Source organism: Mytilus edulis, chromosome 7 (genome assembly GCF_963676685.1).
Source record: "Mytilus edulis chromosome 7, xbMytEdul2.2, whole genome shotgun sequence".
Lineage (NCBI taxonomy): Eukaryota > Metazoa > Mollusca > Bivalvia > Mytilida > Mytilidae > Mytilus > Mytilus edulis.
In genome coordinates, this window is record NC_092350.1 from 59,638,624 (window position 1) to 59,655,779 (window position 17,156).

General features: G+C 31.3%; 1 protein-coding gene and 1 long non-coding RNA gene across 3 annotated transcripts in view; both read left to right on the forward strand.

Annotated features, from left to right (window-relative positions):
• Nucleotides 1-17,156, forward strand: part of LOC139481894 (uncharacterized) — a 137,272-nt gene that overhangs the window by 102,765 nt on the left and 17,351 nt on the right. The window lies entirely within an intron of this gene.
• On the forward strand, nt 4,120-6,797 carry LOC139483542 (uncharacterized). Of its 2 annotated transcripts, XM_071267557.1 has the most exons (3): nt 4,125-4,275; nt 4,766-4,783; nt 6,449-6,797. In XM_071267557.1, exons 1-3 carry the CDS (start codon nt 4,188-4,190, stop codon nt 6,775-6,777), a joined length of 435 nt encoding a protein of 144 aa, XP_071123658.1. In that variant the 5' UTR covers nt 4,125-4,187; the 3' UTR covers nt 6,778-6,797. The 2 variants fall into 2 exon arrangements, 1 of the variants encoding a protein (XP_071123658.1); XR_011655023.1 differs by lacking the exon at nt 4,766-4,783 and having other exon boundaries at nt 4,120-4,275.

Consider the following 17,156-nt stretch of genomic DNA (forward strand, 5'->3'; position numbering starts at 1 on the left):
TATTTTATAATTACTCCTTACAAGCTTAAGCAACTCGTTGAGGATATGACAATAACGATGACAGAACAAAATTCAATCGACCTTGCTCTGCTGAGTTGATGATTTTATGCATGAAATGATTAATAAAAACAAAATGGTAGCAAATGACTTCGGGTACACAGGGTAAGTAAAATTCTAAATGATCTGTACATTTACAATGTGATTACCTCTAAGACAGTCACAAAGGCAAGATAATGCATTCCCGTTTGAATGGTTTCACACTAGTAATTTTGTGGGCCCTTTATAGCTTGCTGTTCGGTGTGAGTCTAGGTTCCGTGATGAAGACCGTACCTTGCATTGACCTATAATGGTTTACTTTATGAATTGTTACTTGGATGGAGAGTTTTCTTATTGGCACTCAGACCACATATTCCTATATCTATATAAAAAGATTTTAAAATAACGAAATATCGTTTTTTGTTGGTAATCAAATTTAAACCATTGGGTTAGCAAAGTCTATCAAACTTTGTTAGAACCAAACTATTTCAATGATAATTATCTATGTTTTTGACCATTGCTTAGTGAAATAACATATTGATATTGTTTAAATAATCGGCGAATGGAATGACGTTTGATGAAAACAAATTGAAAATGATAATTTGCTGTTCAAATGAGATCATAGGATATCTACGTGTATATCTAAGGTAAGAATTTAAAACTGCCACAACTTGCATCAAACAAATGCATACTGTGATCGATTACAAATATAAAATGAAAATATTGTATAAATTGAACGAGCTTTTATAAATTGAACGAGCCAAATACAATTTTGTGAATTGACCTTTGTCAGAACGCTTAAAGCCAAACATATGACATACGGATAGTTTTACAATGAGACATACAAAAGAGAAAATTAAATGAGTTCAGACTGATTTATGTTTTTATTAATATAAGAGAGAAGAAAATAAGGGGGATTTTAAATGTCTGCAGAGAAATAGACAATTTAATATCAAAACAGAAATATAACGAAAGGATAACAACAATGATACCAAATTATCAGATAGAACACTACAAACTGGGCAACATGAACCACATAAACAACTTAGGGATGAATTTAGTACTCTAGTGAAATAAAATATTTCAATCTAACATGTGTCATCTGCTGATCATGTACGTAAAATTCAGGTTGTTGTCGTAAATGTTTTAATAGAGATGATGAGAAGAGGGATTGTGTGAACGACAAGTTGCGCATATCCGTGATGATATAATATTAATATCAAATGTCTTACTGTATAACAAAAAATTATCAAGATATTTACTATAACATAATTATATATTTTTCATGTTGTCTATTGTCACTTATAGAGAGTGTAGATTTTACTATCTTTTTCTTTATTCAAACTGTTATGTGTCGTTTGTCCATTATTTTGTCTAACAATATGTCATTATTGTTGAATTATTATATTCTTGATTAACGTTTTCGTCAAAGATAAAATAAAGAAAAGTAATTAAGAAATAAATATGTTGCCAAACAGTTGTTACAAAAATATGTAAAATTTTTGATGATTGACAGATCAAAATAAAAATTGTACCATGAGGCAAAATTTTCTTTATTTGAATTCCCGTCATTTACACGTGTTACAACATTCATCAGTTAATGATTTATATAATCGCCTACTCAATTAAATGAATATTCTGCAAGTGACATTCCGAGTCAAAAATGCCAAAGATGAAAATCAAAAACTTTTATAGTCCCCTTTTTCCATACCCACTACATTAAAAAAAAACAGTAACCAACTGAAAGGAAACAGTATTGTCTCGGCTAAGTATATCTTCTGTTGTATAAGTTTTGCTGAACTTTTTCAGAAGTTCTTTAAGTACTTTACGACATAAATATATTTGATCCATAATAAGCGATTCTGTGTACATACGAATTGTGAACAATCTGTAAACTAGTTTAATCCAGCCACATTCTGCATGTTCTGTATGTCAGTGTCCCAAGTCAGGAACCTTTAATCTCAGTGATTGTTGTTTAACATATTTGTTTTTCGTTCACTATTTTGTACATATATTAGGCTTGTAGTTGTATTGTTTGAACTGTTTTACATTTGTCATTTCGGGGTCTTTTATAGCTGACTATATGCTATGGACTTGTTTTTAAAGTCGGATGGTGACCTATAGTTGCTCATTACTGTAACCCGTGGTCTCCAGTGAAATTGTGCCTCATTGTCAATCATACCACTTCCTCTTTTAATTTTGTTATTAAAACTTAATATCTAGAAATACATTTATATGACGACAATATTATTCATTTTTTCTAAAACACTTTAGTAAGGCATGCAAGATAGAAGGTCTTTATTATATAAGCAAGCATGTCTTCATTAACCACATTGATTATGTTGACATTAACTTTGAAGGACTCTCGATCTTACTTTGAATCCTGTCCCCGACATAACTTCCATCAACCCATAGTCTTTAGAACATTTCAATCGCAAACCCATCCCGGACCTGATTATAAGAATTATGATCGATGAATTTAGGTATAAAATATACTGATAGTTACATATATGTTTCACAAAAAAAATCATGTGGATAATAACATTGAACTATTTCAAACATTTTCTATATATAATTTGTCAGCATCTACACACATAATAATGTTCTAACAAATATGCTTTAATTTATTACAAAGTTCATTTAACATGTTTAACACAAATGTTGAAGTTAAAATATTTCATTAAATGGAAATTGCCGTTTCCCAATTTACTGAATGTCCGAACAGGTGTTTTTGTTTAATACCATACGTATATGTGAAAACGTTGATAAAAAGTCAGTCACACTAGGGACGTTCCGATTGAATTTTCCTCGGAGTTCAGTATTTTACTTTTCACAATGCATCTCCTAGCTAGACAACTTGCGAAACATGCTTACTTTAAATGAAAATCTGATATAAGTATAATATATATCAATATATTCGAAATCAGAAGCGATGCGTTAAGAAACTTATCACAATATAAAACTCACATCAACCTCTTGTTCAGACTTTTTTTCGTGAAATGCTTAGAGCACAAAACGATCTATAAACCTAGCATTTTTATACATAATGGATTTTATCAATTAACAACAATACATCAACTTCTGTCAAACTAATATCATGTTTCGATGGTTGTCATAATTTAACTTCTTTTTATATTAGTTGTTTGTGCAGTCATGCTTTATACGATTTTTTTTTTGTTTTCAATATGATGTTACAATTACCTCTGGAGTCGGTTTCATAAAAATACTTAAGGTGGTACATAACACTACAGGGAGATAACTCTGTAAAATCGGCTGAACGTTTTAATTACGTTGTGTTGTTAAGGGAATATTAAGCTTTTCAATGATCAAAATCCGTGTTTGTCAAACTGCTATATAACCAGTGTAATTTTTCTGATAAAACAGTTGGTTCAAATTTTTTGAAATTTTTATATTTTTGTCAAAGGGTCAAAGTAAATACTTTGTTAAAATTTTATACAAATTAAACGAGCTAAATTAATTTTAGTTAAAGTGTTGGGTACCACCTTAAGACAAAGATCGATCGTAAGTAATGAACAATCCTGTAAACTTACGATCAATCTAAGTCGTCAGTATTTTTTTTTACTCCTGGTCCTTCTCAGCCAAATACAGATCACAGAATCTTGCACGGCAAGTTGTCTTATTGACAATCATACTATATTTCCCTCTTGTTTTGTATATGTCAAATTTGATAATCTGTTTTATTTACAGATACAAATTGTATGATACATGTACATTATGTGCTCTTTTTATTTTCAGCTGTGTATTTTTATTTCACATTCAATGATACATATCATTATTTTAACCAAGGATATTAATTTCTAGAATGATTAAACTATGTTAAAGTTTTGGTTTAACTACTCAATTTGTTTTTTTTTTTCTGTTTTGTTGTGCAAACAAGTGTTGCATATTTAATATGATAAACAAGCAGTAGTGTTTCACTTGAATGAATATTAAAACAAATTAAGACATCCTCTTTTAATCAATAAAATTTACTAGTCCTGTCAATATGAAAACATGTAATTGTATGATTGGTCGTGATGTTAATCATTACTAAGAATGTAAAACTCAACACGTCATGTACCATATGCTCTTCAGTATATAAACTGCAGTCAGTTGGTATAAAATACACCATATTCATCATCGTCTTGTTGATGTATCTAACCTCAGCCTATATGATGAATTCACTCATTGGTATGATCACAGTTCTTTTGGGAATAGTATTTGTTCCAGCCATTGCAAGTAAGTTGGTCATATCCTATTATATATTTAAAGACATACCTCTTTAAAGTCTATATTGCATTTTAAATGTAAAGTAAAGAATTTTTCCGAAAGTTTTTTTATATTTTCATAAATATACAAAATATCATAAAATTTCTTTATAGAGAGAGAGAGTTTTTTTTTCTTCAGTTCATCTACAAGGTCTCTTGACTTGATACACAATGTCAAGATATCTACAAGGTCTCTTAACTTGATACATGATGTCAAAATATGGTTTTATAGCCTTACATATACAGTTACGGTTCTAATTAAATAATTTGCAATATAAACAATTTGATCTACATAAATTACAACATTTGTTGTACAAGTTCTTGTCTTTGAATATGAAATATTTAAACAAATATTTGTCTTACCACTATATTCTAAAGTTCATAGTTTACTACCAGATAATTTATCGACAAACTTGGCACATTTATTGTCATTAAATTGATAAAAATGATATTATTTGCAGTGAAAAGATGTCACAAAGGTGAGTTATTTGTTCATATCCTAATATATATATTAGTGTCATTGGAGCTTTAGCTTTTAAAACCGGGTTCAACCCGACACTTTTTTTATTTATCAAAAATGCATGTACCTGATCAGGCCTACAACATTTGTTTTACGTTTGTTCCATTTGTTGATATTGTCAAAAGTTATCGTCGCTATACAAAGCCGTGTACAACAATTTTGTGAGATGTTTATCTTTATTAAAAATCTCTTTTAAAATTACGAAATCATAAGATGATACTTTAGATGATGACAAATTCTGTAAACGGTAACAGAAATTCAATACAAAATCTGTAAACTTTTCTCCCAAACACAAGATCAACACGTTCTGATGCATATAAACATTGTAAATGTCTTTCTGAAGTCACGATTGTTCACGGTTAGGAAAAAGTCACAATATTGCCTAACGGTTTGACTAAATCATAAACGGTTTCCCCTTAACGACAGTGTCCATGGGTGTTTTGTTTTGTACTTATCTGTCCTCAGTTATAGTATTTAACACATTTATTTTTGCTAACGGATGTTGCCAATGTAGACCGAAGGAACTAGACTTTTAGCTAAGTATGGCGGCCCTTATCACTGAACTAGTCAACATTTTTTGTTAAGGGGCCAACTGAAGCACACCTAGGTATTGACCTAGCTCCTGTATTATAATACAAGCTTTACTGATTTTTTTCACATTTCGTGAACCCACAATGTCTGAAACATATAATGCAATTGATTGAGTATTCGTGTAAATTAGAGTTGATTCCTACACGCATACTTAACCAATTGTTCATTCATTTGTATAATACTTATATACAATCAATTGTAGTTAATAAAAAGTAACTATCTAAGGCAAAACAGGTGATACCTAAAAGTCTGGAGATATATTATAAGACAAATTAAACAAAACCCTTTGTAGCAGTTAATCATTTAAATTTGTTTTGTTTTATTTGAACCATTCTAAGTGCATGCAGTACACAACGTTCCTTCATATATTAATCCATGTTTTCATAAAATATTTGTTTATTTAACATTTCCAGATTTATATTTTTTGTTTTGTAATTTTTTTGGAGTGTAAAAGCGTTGATAAAAGCACGTGTTTGTACAATAGCCGAAGCCTTCATTTCTAATAGTTATATTTTCATAATTGCTATTCGCATAACACCATATTATAAAGATTTTCTGGTTGATACATGTTCACATTTTTGTAAAACCATGTGTCATCACGAAAGTAACATTTCATTTTGATATGCAGGTTATGTTTTTAATAACGCACGATTGTTGTACGTGAATAAAACTGACAAACTATCGTGAACTATACAAGATTGGGATCCCGTTATCATGGTGAATCTGTCATATGCTGTTGTGTGTGCTTTTTCCAAGTCAGGATCATGTATTCAAGTGGTCGTTTCATTTTTGTTTTGTACATTTATTAGGCCATTGATTGTCTCGTTTGAATCGTTCTACATTTGTTATTTGAAGTCCTGTTATTGCTGACATTTCAACATTGCCTTTCCTGATTGTTTAAGTCCGTACGATGACCTAAAATTAATGTATTGACTGCTTGGTCTCTTGTTTAGAGGTCGTTCATAGGTAGTTACCAGATTTTTTTAATATGGTATGTAAGTCCTCGATAATGCATATATACTTTATATTTTAGATGCATCTTGTGTAGCCACTAAGCAAGAAGTAGTTCGATTAACTGCGGAAAACCAAGCCCTTAAACAGGAGCTCGATCGCTGTGTAGCTAGACAGGAAACTAATGCTGAATGCATTGAAGATCTGAGAGTGTGTCGGAACCAACTTAACGAAACGACATCTGAACTAACGACATGCAAAGGAGAATTACTTTCTTTTACTTCCATCCAAACTGGATTTCAAGAGTGTAACATTAATACAGGTGCTTCACAATGTCGTGCTGATGGTTGTTTTTGGGGTTGTTATGATCTTGCGCTAAGAGAATTGTATAATATTTCGAATGTACCTTGAATAAAAAACTCCTATTACTATTTTTCGTTTTATTGAATTCCAAATTACTGTATTTAAATTATTGACATTTACCAGTAAAATAACAATGTTTATACAATTAGAAAATGCTTACTTTCTTGAATTGCAGAAAGTATTTTAGAAAACATTAAGGCACATATCTAAAATTTTAAGGTCGTTGGGCCTTATTCAAACATGTTAATCAGCGACGTTGATAATCAGCTTCCTCTTAACTTAGTTTGAAAAACAACCATAATAATTGACAGGTAAATAAGATTTTTTGCAAGCCGAAACAAAAAAAACCAGCAGCCACATGCTCCCGTTTGTGAATACAATATTTTGCTTTTTCTTACATCTTAGTATCTTAAAGTTGTCCCTAAAAAGAAGAAGTGTTACACTAAATGACTGTACTACGCTTTGAGACCGAAACATTTTTGAAAAGTAATTAAAACAGAATTTAGGTTTCAAATTAATAAAGAATGTGAGACACAAGCATGAATGCACAATTCTTTGTCATTGTTCATTTGGCTTCTTTTGACATGAAGAAACCCATGCGAACAAAACAATGTTGTTATTTTATTGCAATATTGCTGTCCATTGTAATATACATTGAATCCTGACATAAAAAAATATGGCTGTGCAGGTATATAGATTTACAATTTAAAGTGCACATATGGTTAGTATTAGTTGATGCAGTCAAATAACTGTGTTGTACTAGTCAGCATAAGGTATCAGAACTACTGAAATTTTGTTACGTATCAATATTTTGAATAAAAGGAGGACATGATCACACCCTTAATTAATGCGAACAAAAATGTGTTGTTATTGTATTGTAATATTGCTGTGCATTGTATTATACATTGAGTCCGGACAGAAAAAAATATGGCTGATTTACTATGCGGGTATATAGATTTATAAATAAAAGTGCACACATGGTCAGTTTTGGTCAACACGGTCAAATAATTTTGTTGCACAAGCCAGCAAGAGGTATCAAAACTACTGAAATTTTGTTACGTATCACAATTTTGCATAAAAAGCGGACATATGCTGGCACCCTAAATTTAAACAAACAAAAAATTGCTGTTATTTTATTGCAATATTGCTGTCCATTGTAATATACATTGAATCCTGACATAAAACAATATGGCTGTGCAGGTATATAGATTTACAATTTAAAGTGCACATATGGTTAGTTTTAGTTGATGCAGTCAAATAATTGTGTTGTACTAGTCAGCATAAGGTATCAGAACTACTGAAATTTTGTTACGTATCAATATTTTGAATAAAAGGAGGACATGCTCACACCCTTAATTAATGCGAACAAAAATGTGTTGTTATTGTATTGTAATATTGCTGTCCATTGTATTATACATTGAGTCCGGACATACAAAAATATGGCTGATTTACTATGCAGGTATATAGATTTATAAATAAAAGTGCACACATGGTCAGTTTTGGTCAACACGGTTAAATAATTTTGTTGCACAAGTTAGCAAGAGGTATCAAAACTACTGAAATTGTGTTACGTATCAAAATTTTGAATAAAAAGAGGACATATGCTGGCACCCTTAATTTATGCGAACAAAAAATTGTTGTTATTTTATTGCAATATTACTGTCCATTGTAATATACATTGAATCCTGACATAAAACATATGGCTGTGCTGGTATATAGATTTACAAATTAAAGTGCACATATGGTTAGTTTTAGTTGATGCAGTCAAATACTTTTGTTGTACTAGTCAGCACAAGGTATCAAAACTACTGAAATTTTGTTACGTATCAAAATTTTGAATAAAAAGAGGACATATGCTGGAACACTAAATCCATGCGAACAAAAAAATGTTGTTATTTTATTGCAATATTGCTGTCATTTGTAATATACATTGAATCCTGAGATAAAAAATATGTTGTTGATAGATTATACGTGGAGCGAAACGAAGAAATACAGAGGGTTCTGTGTGTGGTAATAATAACGGACCATATGCATGTGCATTCAATCTACATTATTTTAATTGTATTGCACTTGGTACTATTTTTCTTGACAGAAAAAATATAACGATGATTGAGGAAAAGATTAATAAACACACACGCTCAGTTAATATATTTTATGCGACAGAATGTACAGACAGAACCGATTTCGAAACTGATAATCATTTGTGTATTGTGTGTCAATTCACCGATGGAATGGTAGTCAATAACGAACATATTAAGTTGTCGGCGACATGTCCGTTTCATGGCATTATGATCAAAGTGACAACCACCGAACACGCATTCAGTTACTTAATGTTTGATATATATGGACACATCCATACTTTAAAAATAAGTCAGCTAGCAGATGACACTATTGTACTGTGAAAAAAAATATGTTAACAGCAAGTGCAAAACTGTTGTGGAATAAAAACAAAATCTTTCCTGGAGCAAACTGTTTTCTCATTTAACTAAAGAAGCATGTAGAGCTTAAGTCTAATTTATCTGTGAAGAGATGGGAACTGTCCTTTTATTGCAAATCTCTGTTTCCGCTACAACGTAATAGGAAGAATGAAAATGAACACAGATGTGTTCAGTGTCGCTCAAATGTCTTTTCTGATTTTAAAGAACAAACGATATTTCATTAGAAAATATCAAAAAACAATTTAATTGAAACATCCGTGTTGGGATATGACATATTTATTTTCAGATAAGAAACAGTATAAATGCTTGGAACATTTAAAACATGTTGTTGTGCGTCAAATGTTGATAGCAATAATCATTTACAGTACTATTGAATATTTAAGAAAAATAAAAAAAAACAAAACAATTATGTTCGTGAGTAGCATGAAATGTAGCAAAATAAAATGATAAATATTACTGGGTTAACATATATATATTTGATGAAATTTAAAAATCCAAACTCTTGATGCTCATCTTTTTGGAAAAAATAATAATACAATAACATACTTATGTTTCCTTTGAAATTTCTTATAATTTTTTAACGATGCAATGTATTCTTATCTGAAATTCGCAAGTATAAGACTTCAACCAGTCACATGGCATATCGCACCATTTCAAACCTATCGGCCCATAGGACCTAAGACACATTTCATTAAGATTGCTTGGTTCACCTGCTGCCCAATCTGTAAACATCATTGCTTGACTTGGAGTACTTATCCATCTCATTCAAACGCTGTTCTTATTAAACGTGTATCCTCCAAGAAAATATAAATAAGCTGAAAAATATAGAATATTCTTTGCTGTCAAAGGTAGTATATTAAATAAAATGCCCCGATTGTACTTGATTTGCTTTTAGATTATTTTGAATTAAACAATAATCATAACCAATATATATATATATATACTTCGAAGCTTCGTCCTGTAGATTTGATTTAAAGATCAGCTTTCCTACGGACGTTTGAAGTATACATATAACGTAGACATTCCTACGTTTGATATCAGTAACACTTATCCGGTATAACTGTTTTCCTTATGTATGTAAAAAAAGAAATTTCAAAGTAAGATCGAGAGTCCTTCAAAGTTAATGTCAACCTTATGAATGCGTTAAATGAAAATATGCTAGCCCTTATCTAACAAGTACCTTCTATTTTACATGTCTTACTAAAGTGTCTTAGAAAAAAGGAACAAGTTCGTAGTCATATCAATGTATTTCTAGATACTAAGTTAAATAGATGAGTATAAATGAGGATGTGGTACAATTAACAATGAGACAACTCTTCACTGGACACAACAATATTCAGAAATTAGAATATATATGTAATCATACGACTTTCCAAAACGAAAAGCTTTACATATATAAAAAATAAAGAACGAACAACAAAGATGTTAAACGACAACCACTGTGAACAAAGGTTCCTGACTAGAGACAGGGACATACAGAACATGCAGAATGTGGCGGGGTTAAACTTGTTTGAAGATTGTTCACAATTCTTATGTACACAAACTCGCTTATTATTGATCAAAAATTGATATACTTAAAACTGTACAAGACACTTCATCAACACTTTAAGAACAGAATTCAGATTTAGACTCTACAAAATTGTGTCTTTTCAGTTGGTTACTGTTTATTGATATCTAGTTGGTATGTGAAAGCAGGGGCGGATCCAGCCATTTAAAAAAAAAGGGGGGGGTCCTTACCCAGGACAAAGGGGGGGGGGGGTTCAATTACATGTCCCCATTCAAATGCATTGATCGTCCAAAAAAAGGGGGGTTCCAACCCCCGGAACCCCCCCCCCCCCCCCTCTGGATCCGCGCCTGGAAAGGGTGACTATACAAGTGCTTGATATTATCTTTATCATTTTGACTCGGAATTTTACTTTAGGATTATTTGTTTAATTAAGTTGGCGATTATATTAAACATTAACTGATGAATGTAGTAACACATGTAAATGAAATAATTTCAAATAAAGACAATTTTGCCTCATGGTACAATATTAATTTTGATCTGTCAATCATCAAACCTTTTACATATTTGTGTAACAACTGTTTGGTAACATATTTATTTTTTAGTTAATTTTTCTTTATTTTAACTTTGACGAGAACGTTAATCAATAACAGTATTATTCAAACCATTATGACATTTTGTAATACAGAATAATAGATAAACGACAGACAGCATTTCAATAAAGGAAAAGATAGTAAAAACTACACTCTGTATTATTCAGATTGACAAAAAAAACATCATGACAAGCATACCGTTAATCTATAGTAAACATCATGACAAGCATACAATTAATCTATGGTAAACATCATGACAAGCATACAATTAATCTATAGTAAACATCATGACAAGCATACAATTAATCTATGGTAAACATCATGACAAGCATACAATTAATCTATGGTAAACATCATGACAAGCATACAATTAATCTATAGTAAACATCATGACAAGCTACAATTAATCTATAGTAAACATTATGACAAGCATACAATTAATCTATAGTAAACATCATGACAAGCATACAATTAATCTATGGTAAACATCATGACTACCATACAATTAATCTATGGTAAACATCATGACAACCATACAATTAATCTATAGTAAACATCATGACAAGCTACAATTAATCTATAGTAAACATCATGACAAGCATACAATTAATCTATAGTAAATTTGTTGATATTTTTTCTTTAAACCGTAATAAATGTTATATTAATAAAGTTCATGTTTGTTTCACCCAGAAGATCTAAATGTGAGTACCAACAACCTTTTTTCCTTATATTGATGTTTGAATATGCATTATTTTGACAATTTGCTTATGCCAGTGGTTATGCATAGATGGGGTACAGATTATTACTAGTTAAGTGATTTTACATTTGGCTATTTGTATTCATTTGCAGATTGTCAGTAAAGTCACAAACGACAACATAATAACAGCATAATATTGGACATTTAAATATCTTGTATATATAAACTTATTTTATACAGCAATAAAAAAATGATACTATCACCAATGAGACATAAAACAATTAAAAGGACATAACATGACCAGACCAATTCTTTGTCTGGAGAAAATAAAAAAAAAGTTTCGTAAATAATTTCAAAACCATTAAGGACATAATGACCAGACGTAACGTTGATGATTTTTTTTATCCTCTATTATCATGATTATGTCATTGTCAATGTTATAATTAGTGTTTTCCAGTTATCAAGACAGAGTCATTTTCTCAGCTGTCGTTGAAGTCCTTGCAGTTGATGTAGGTGAAAAGATAAGTGTAAGGAAGTATCACAGTTGACTCTCCCTTAAAAAAAACCTGGAAAACAAACGGATAATGTCTTTTCTGTTCGGCAGATTATGGGATTTTCACTAAGCTTCATTTCATACAGATTATGTTAAGTATGTTAATTTACAGCTAAGTTGTATATTAACGGTTGTCTATAAAACATTTCAATATATTTTTTTCTGTTTTTGATGCATACAGGTTCGTTTATCATAGATATAATGTTATGGTATGTAAAACCTGATTCACTGCAGAAACAAAATGAGATATTGTTTCACACAACATACGATATATCAAATCATTTAAAAACTCTTATCTATTATATAATTAATCAGGTTAATTAAAGATTGGTTAACCTTTACACTTTATTAATAGCTTCATTGCAAACCTACCGAATGTTTTTTGAAGCTAAAGGGTTTGGAACAGGTGTCTCACCAAATTTAAATACAATTTTAGTCATTTTCGAACTCAAATATCTCATCATTTCTCATGTGAAATCATAATTATTTGCTTTAAATAAACAATTGACCTGTCTCCAAACTATTTAAGTCGTTTTCACCTTTACCTTGTCCTAGTTGTTTCACATTCTCAACATGTTGATTTTTTGTAGTGAATGTCACATGTGTCAAGGACTTTCAATATTAAATTAGTAATATACAATTGATAAAGATAGTTGGTCTATGGTAACTTATATCAAACTAATCGGAAACCAAAATGCCTCCAAATTTAGTAATTCACAAATCTAATCATATGAAACAACAGTATTTTTTCAATACATCGTGTTGTTGTTTGTAGCTAAAGGGTATGTGAACAGGTGTTTTAAGAAACTTTAAATACAATTTTAGTCATTTGTAAACAATAATAAGTCCATTTAACTTTTCCTTTCAAATCATCATTCCTTTGCATAACATAGGAAAGTTTTTATTAGTTCTATAACACTGTGTCTAAACCACACCGGCAAAATTTGTTCGGACTCGATGGTATCTAACATCCGGCACAATGACGGAACATTAATAGACAGAAGAAAGCTAGGTTTCTCCTTATTTTTTAATTTTTTTTATGATATCGAAGAATATATATACATATACAACTATTTTCTATTGTGAGATGCAATATTTTCTACAACCGTTCTATTTTAACGGAGAATTAAGTCAAAATGCATGTCAAAATGACGAATTGAGTGAACCTTGCCTCGAAATTGTTTAATTTCTCGTTAAATTGTTCACATTGTACGGAAAGAAAGGTACGGGAAGATAGATATTGACACGGAGATTGCAAATTTAGTTATTATGAGCATCTCCATAATTGTATCTCTGTGTATGGAACGAAAGAAATGGGTCATGTCAAAATGGAACTGGCCGGTTTCGTCAATGTATACAACCCGGTTTCGTCATAGATTTCAAAATGCATAACCCGGTTTGGTCAAATAAAAAAAATCATAATCGCATTACATTATAATTGATTATTTAATTTCAGCGTTCAAAAGGAGTTCTGTGGGTCGTTGGAAAACAAGTTCGTTCACCGGACAACGGCTTATTATTTTTATAAGTCTCAGATTCAAATAAATAATAAGCAAAAACTTGAATTCCTACTCTTATAGAACACAAATATTTTAATTTACTTTGCATTCCGAAATTTTTTAACAGCATATTGAAATTAAAGCTCTCTAAATATGCGTTTTCTATATGAGTTATGGGAAAATATGTTGAACATGTTTAAACTTGAAATTAAAGTTTACGGTCTTAAAAATCGAAACACACAATTGACATGTGATTTTCTCGCACAAAAGGATGGACACCTTTATAAGTAATCTAATCATTCTATGTATGTAATCTTTTCTACAATCGTTAAAAATAAATCTTCTTAAGGATAAACGTTGATAATAAGACAACTGTATATGCATACATAATCGACATAGAAAATGAATGTAGGATTACAACTACCATGCATTAAAATATTTTTTTTATCTCTTATTGTAACTATACTGCTATGTCCAAATTAGTATAATAGTCTCAGGTCATCGACAAAATTCAATAATAATTATTTTGTTAACATTACTAAAAAAAGAGTCTGTACTGTCGCCGTTGTGTTATGATGATCGTACACTGACGTTGGTCAATATATTTTGACAATATATACGGACAGACGGATTCAGTTTATTTCAAAGTGGACGTAATTCTAACAACTTTTTCATACCACCGAGCGTAGCGAGTCGAACAATATTTTGATTATTTTTTGCTTTACAAAATCGTTAAATACAGGAATCAATATAGTTTTGGCAACCACAGGTGGGGTCGGGGCGTGCAACCTATACGTCATCTAGATTCGCCATTTATCTTATAAAGTGTATACCGAATTAAAATATTTTAAGAAATGAGAAAACAGGGACACCCGGGAAATCGGATTATGTGAGTTGGATTATGTTTATTATAATAAATGCCGAATATCAAGTTCTTTTTTTCGATTTCTATACATTTTTTTCAAATATATATAAAAGTTAAATAGCAAAATTGATAAGGCAGACAAATATACAAATAAATCGACTTGGCCGATATCCTAATAAAACTTATTGACCTTTAATAACGAGTTTTTTTTCATTTCTTTGCGTTTTTACACGCCCGTCCCAATTTTGACAGGACTTATTATTGTATACACCCGTCTGTCCGTCCGTCCGTCCTCCCATCCGTCCGTTCCTCCATCTATCAGTCATTCGGTCCGTCCGTCTGTCCGTCTATCTATCCGTCTTGTCCAGCATAAACATGTCGCACCGTAACTCCAGGACAGCTTATCTTAATAAAAAAAACAACAGATTATTTAAAAATGTCTATCAACATGAAAAGTTCATACAAATTCCAAGCGACAACCCGACCATAGAGCAGAAAACAGCCGAAGGCCACAATGGGTCTTCAATGAAGCGAGAAACTCACGCATCCGGTGGCGTCCTTTAGCTGGCCCCTTAATAAATATTTATCCTAGTTCAGTGATAGTGGACTTCATAGTAAACTGCGAATACATGTATATTTATTATATTTAATTTAAGGGATAATTTTAACTATGATACAAGTTTTGGCACACATCGCGCATTTACTATACAGGCTCTGTCATCGGACGAGTTAAGGTTTATTCATCATTTTTTATTATTTGTACTTTAGTTGTACTGTTTGTGTCAGCGACAACACTATGACGCAGTCCATTCCCGAATCACACGCTTGTAATTCCATGGTTGTCTTTGGTTGCTTTATACCATATGCGTTTTGAACATAAAATAGGCAGGTAGTTTTCTTGTTTGAATTGTTTTACATTTATAATTTAGGGCCCTGTTATAGCCCCTTTCATGCAGTTTGTGTGTTTTTCTCATTGTTTAAGGCATACGCTGACCTAAACTTGATTAATTCAACACAATTGTTGTGTCTAAAAGAAAGTTGTCTCATTGTCAATGTTTATGGGGTAAGTGGTTACCGTCACTTCTTCTTAATAAGACCTAGATATAAATGACGGTCATGTTTTGCAAACCAACTTTTATTCACATTGAAAATACAAAACTGTCAGATTTCGAAAGTTATCTTGAAGTTTCAATTGAATTTGAACTGTACAAAAAATGAATTTGAAAATAATGTGAAAACATGCCTATGAAAATAAATGTGCCTACCAGAAACGGGGAGAAAGTTACAAATCTCACTGCTATGTTATGGATGCTTAAGTGTGAAAACTCTCTTTAGTGCGCAAGTAACACAGTATATATAGTACCAGAAAATCTGGCAGGACTGCATGCATGATTAATTTGTGCAGAACAGTATATAGACTATAGTCGGTTTGGGACCGTTCGTCAATGATTGAATGCATAAATGTATTAATAATTGATAGTAAATATTGTAAACTAAGTGTATATAATATAGTATAGTAAATTAAAATTATGGCACAATCAAAACACATCCTTTTATTTTTCATCTTTACATACTAATATCAGGCGCGGATCCAGCCATTTTAAAAGGGGGGGGGGGGGGGTCCCAACCCAGAGTAAAGGGGGGGGGGGGGGTTCCAACTATATGCTCCCATTCAAATGCATTGATCGGCCAAAAAAAAGGGGGGTTCCAACCCCCGGAACCCCCCCCCCCTGGATCCGCCACTGAATATTATAAACAAAAAAAAATATAATAATGTTACAAAATAATTAGATACCAGTGTTTGATATTCAGTATTTATATTCCATTTAAAATTAGTTTGAAGTTAAGTGAAATAAGGGATACGCCTTTCATTAGGAAAATGTGTATTATCATAATTAACTATGTCCAAAAGTGCCCGCTTAAAATAGATTTTAACACGCCAAGTATACTTTACAATAAATATATATTTAAATTCTCGAAAGACAATGTTCAGATCCGTGCCAAAGTTTCTTTTCATAAATTGTTTGTTAAAAAAACCCAAAAAAACCGGGTGATATATATAGACGAAACCGGGTGATTGTGTAGTAACAACATTGACGAAACCGGTTTATTTTAATTTGACATGACCCTTTTCTTTCGTTCCATACACAGAAATACAATAATTGAGATGCTCATAATAACTAAATTTGCAATCTCCGTGTCAATATCTATCTTCCCGTACCTTTCTTTCCGTACAATGTGAACAATTTAACGAGAAATTAAACAATTTCGAGGCAAG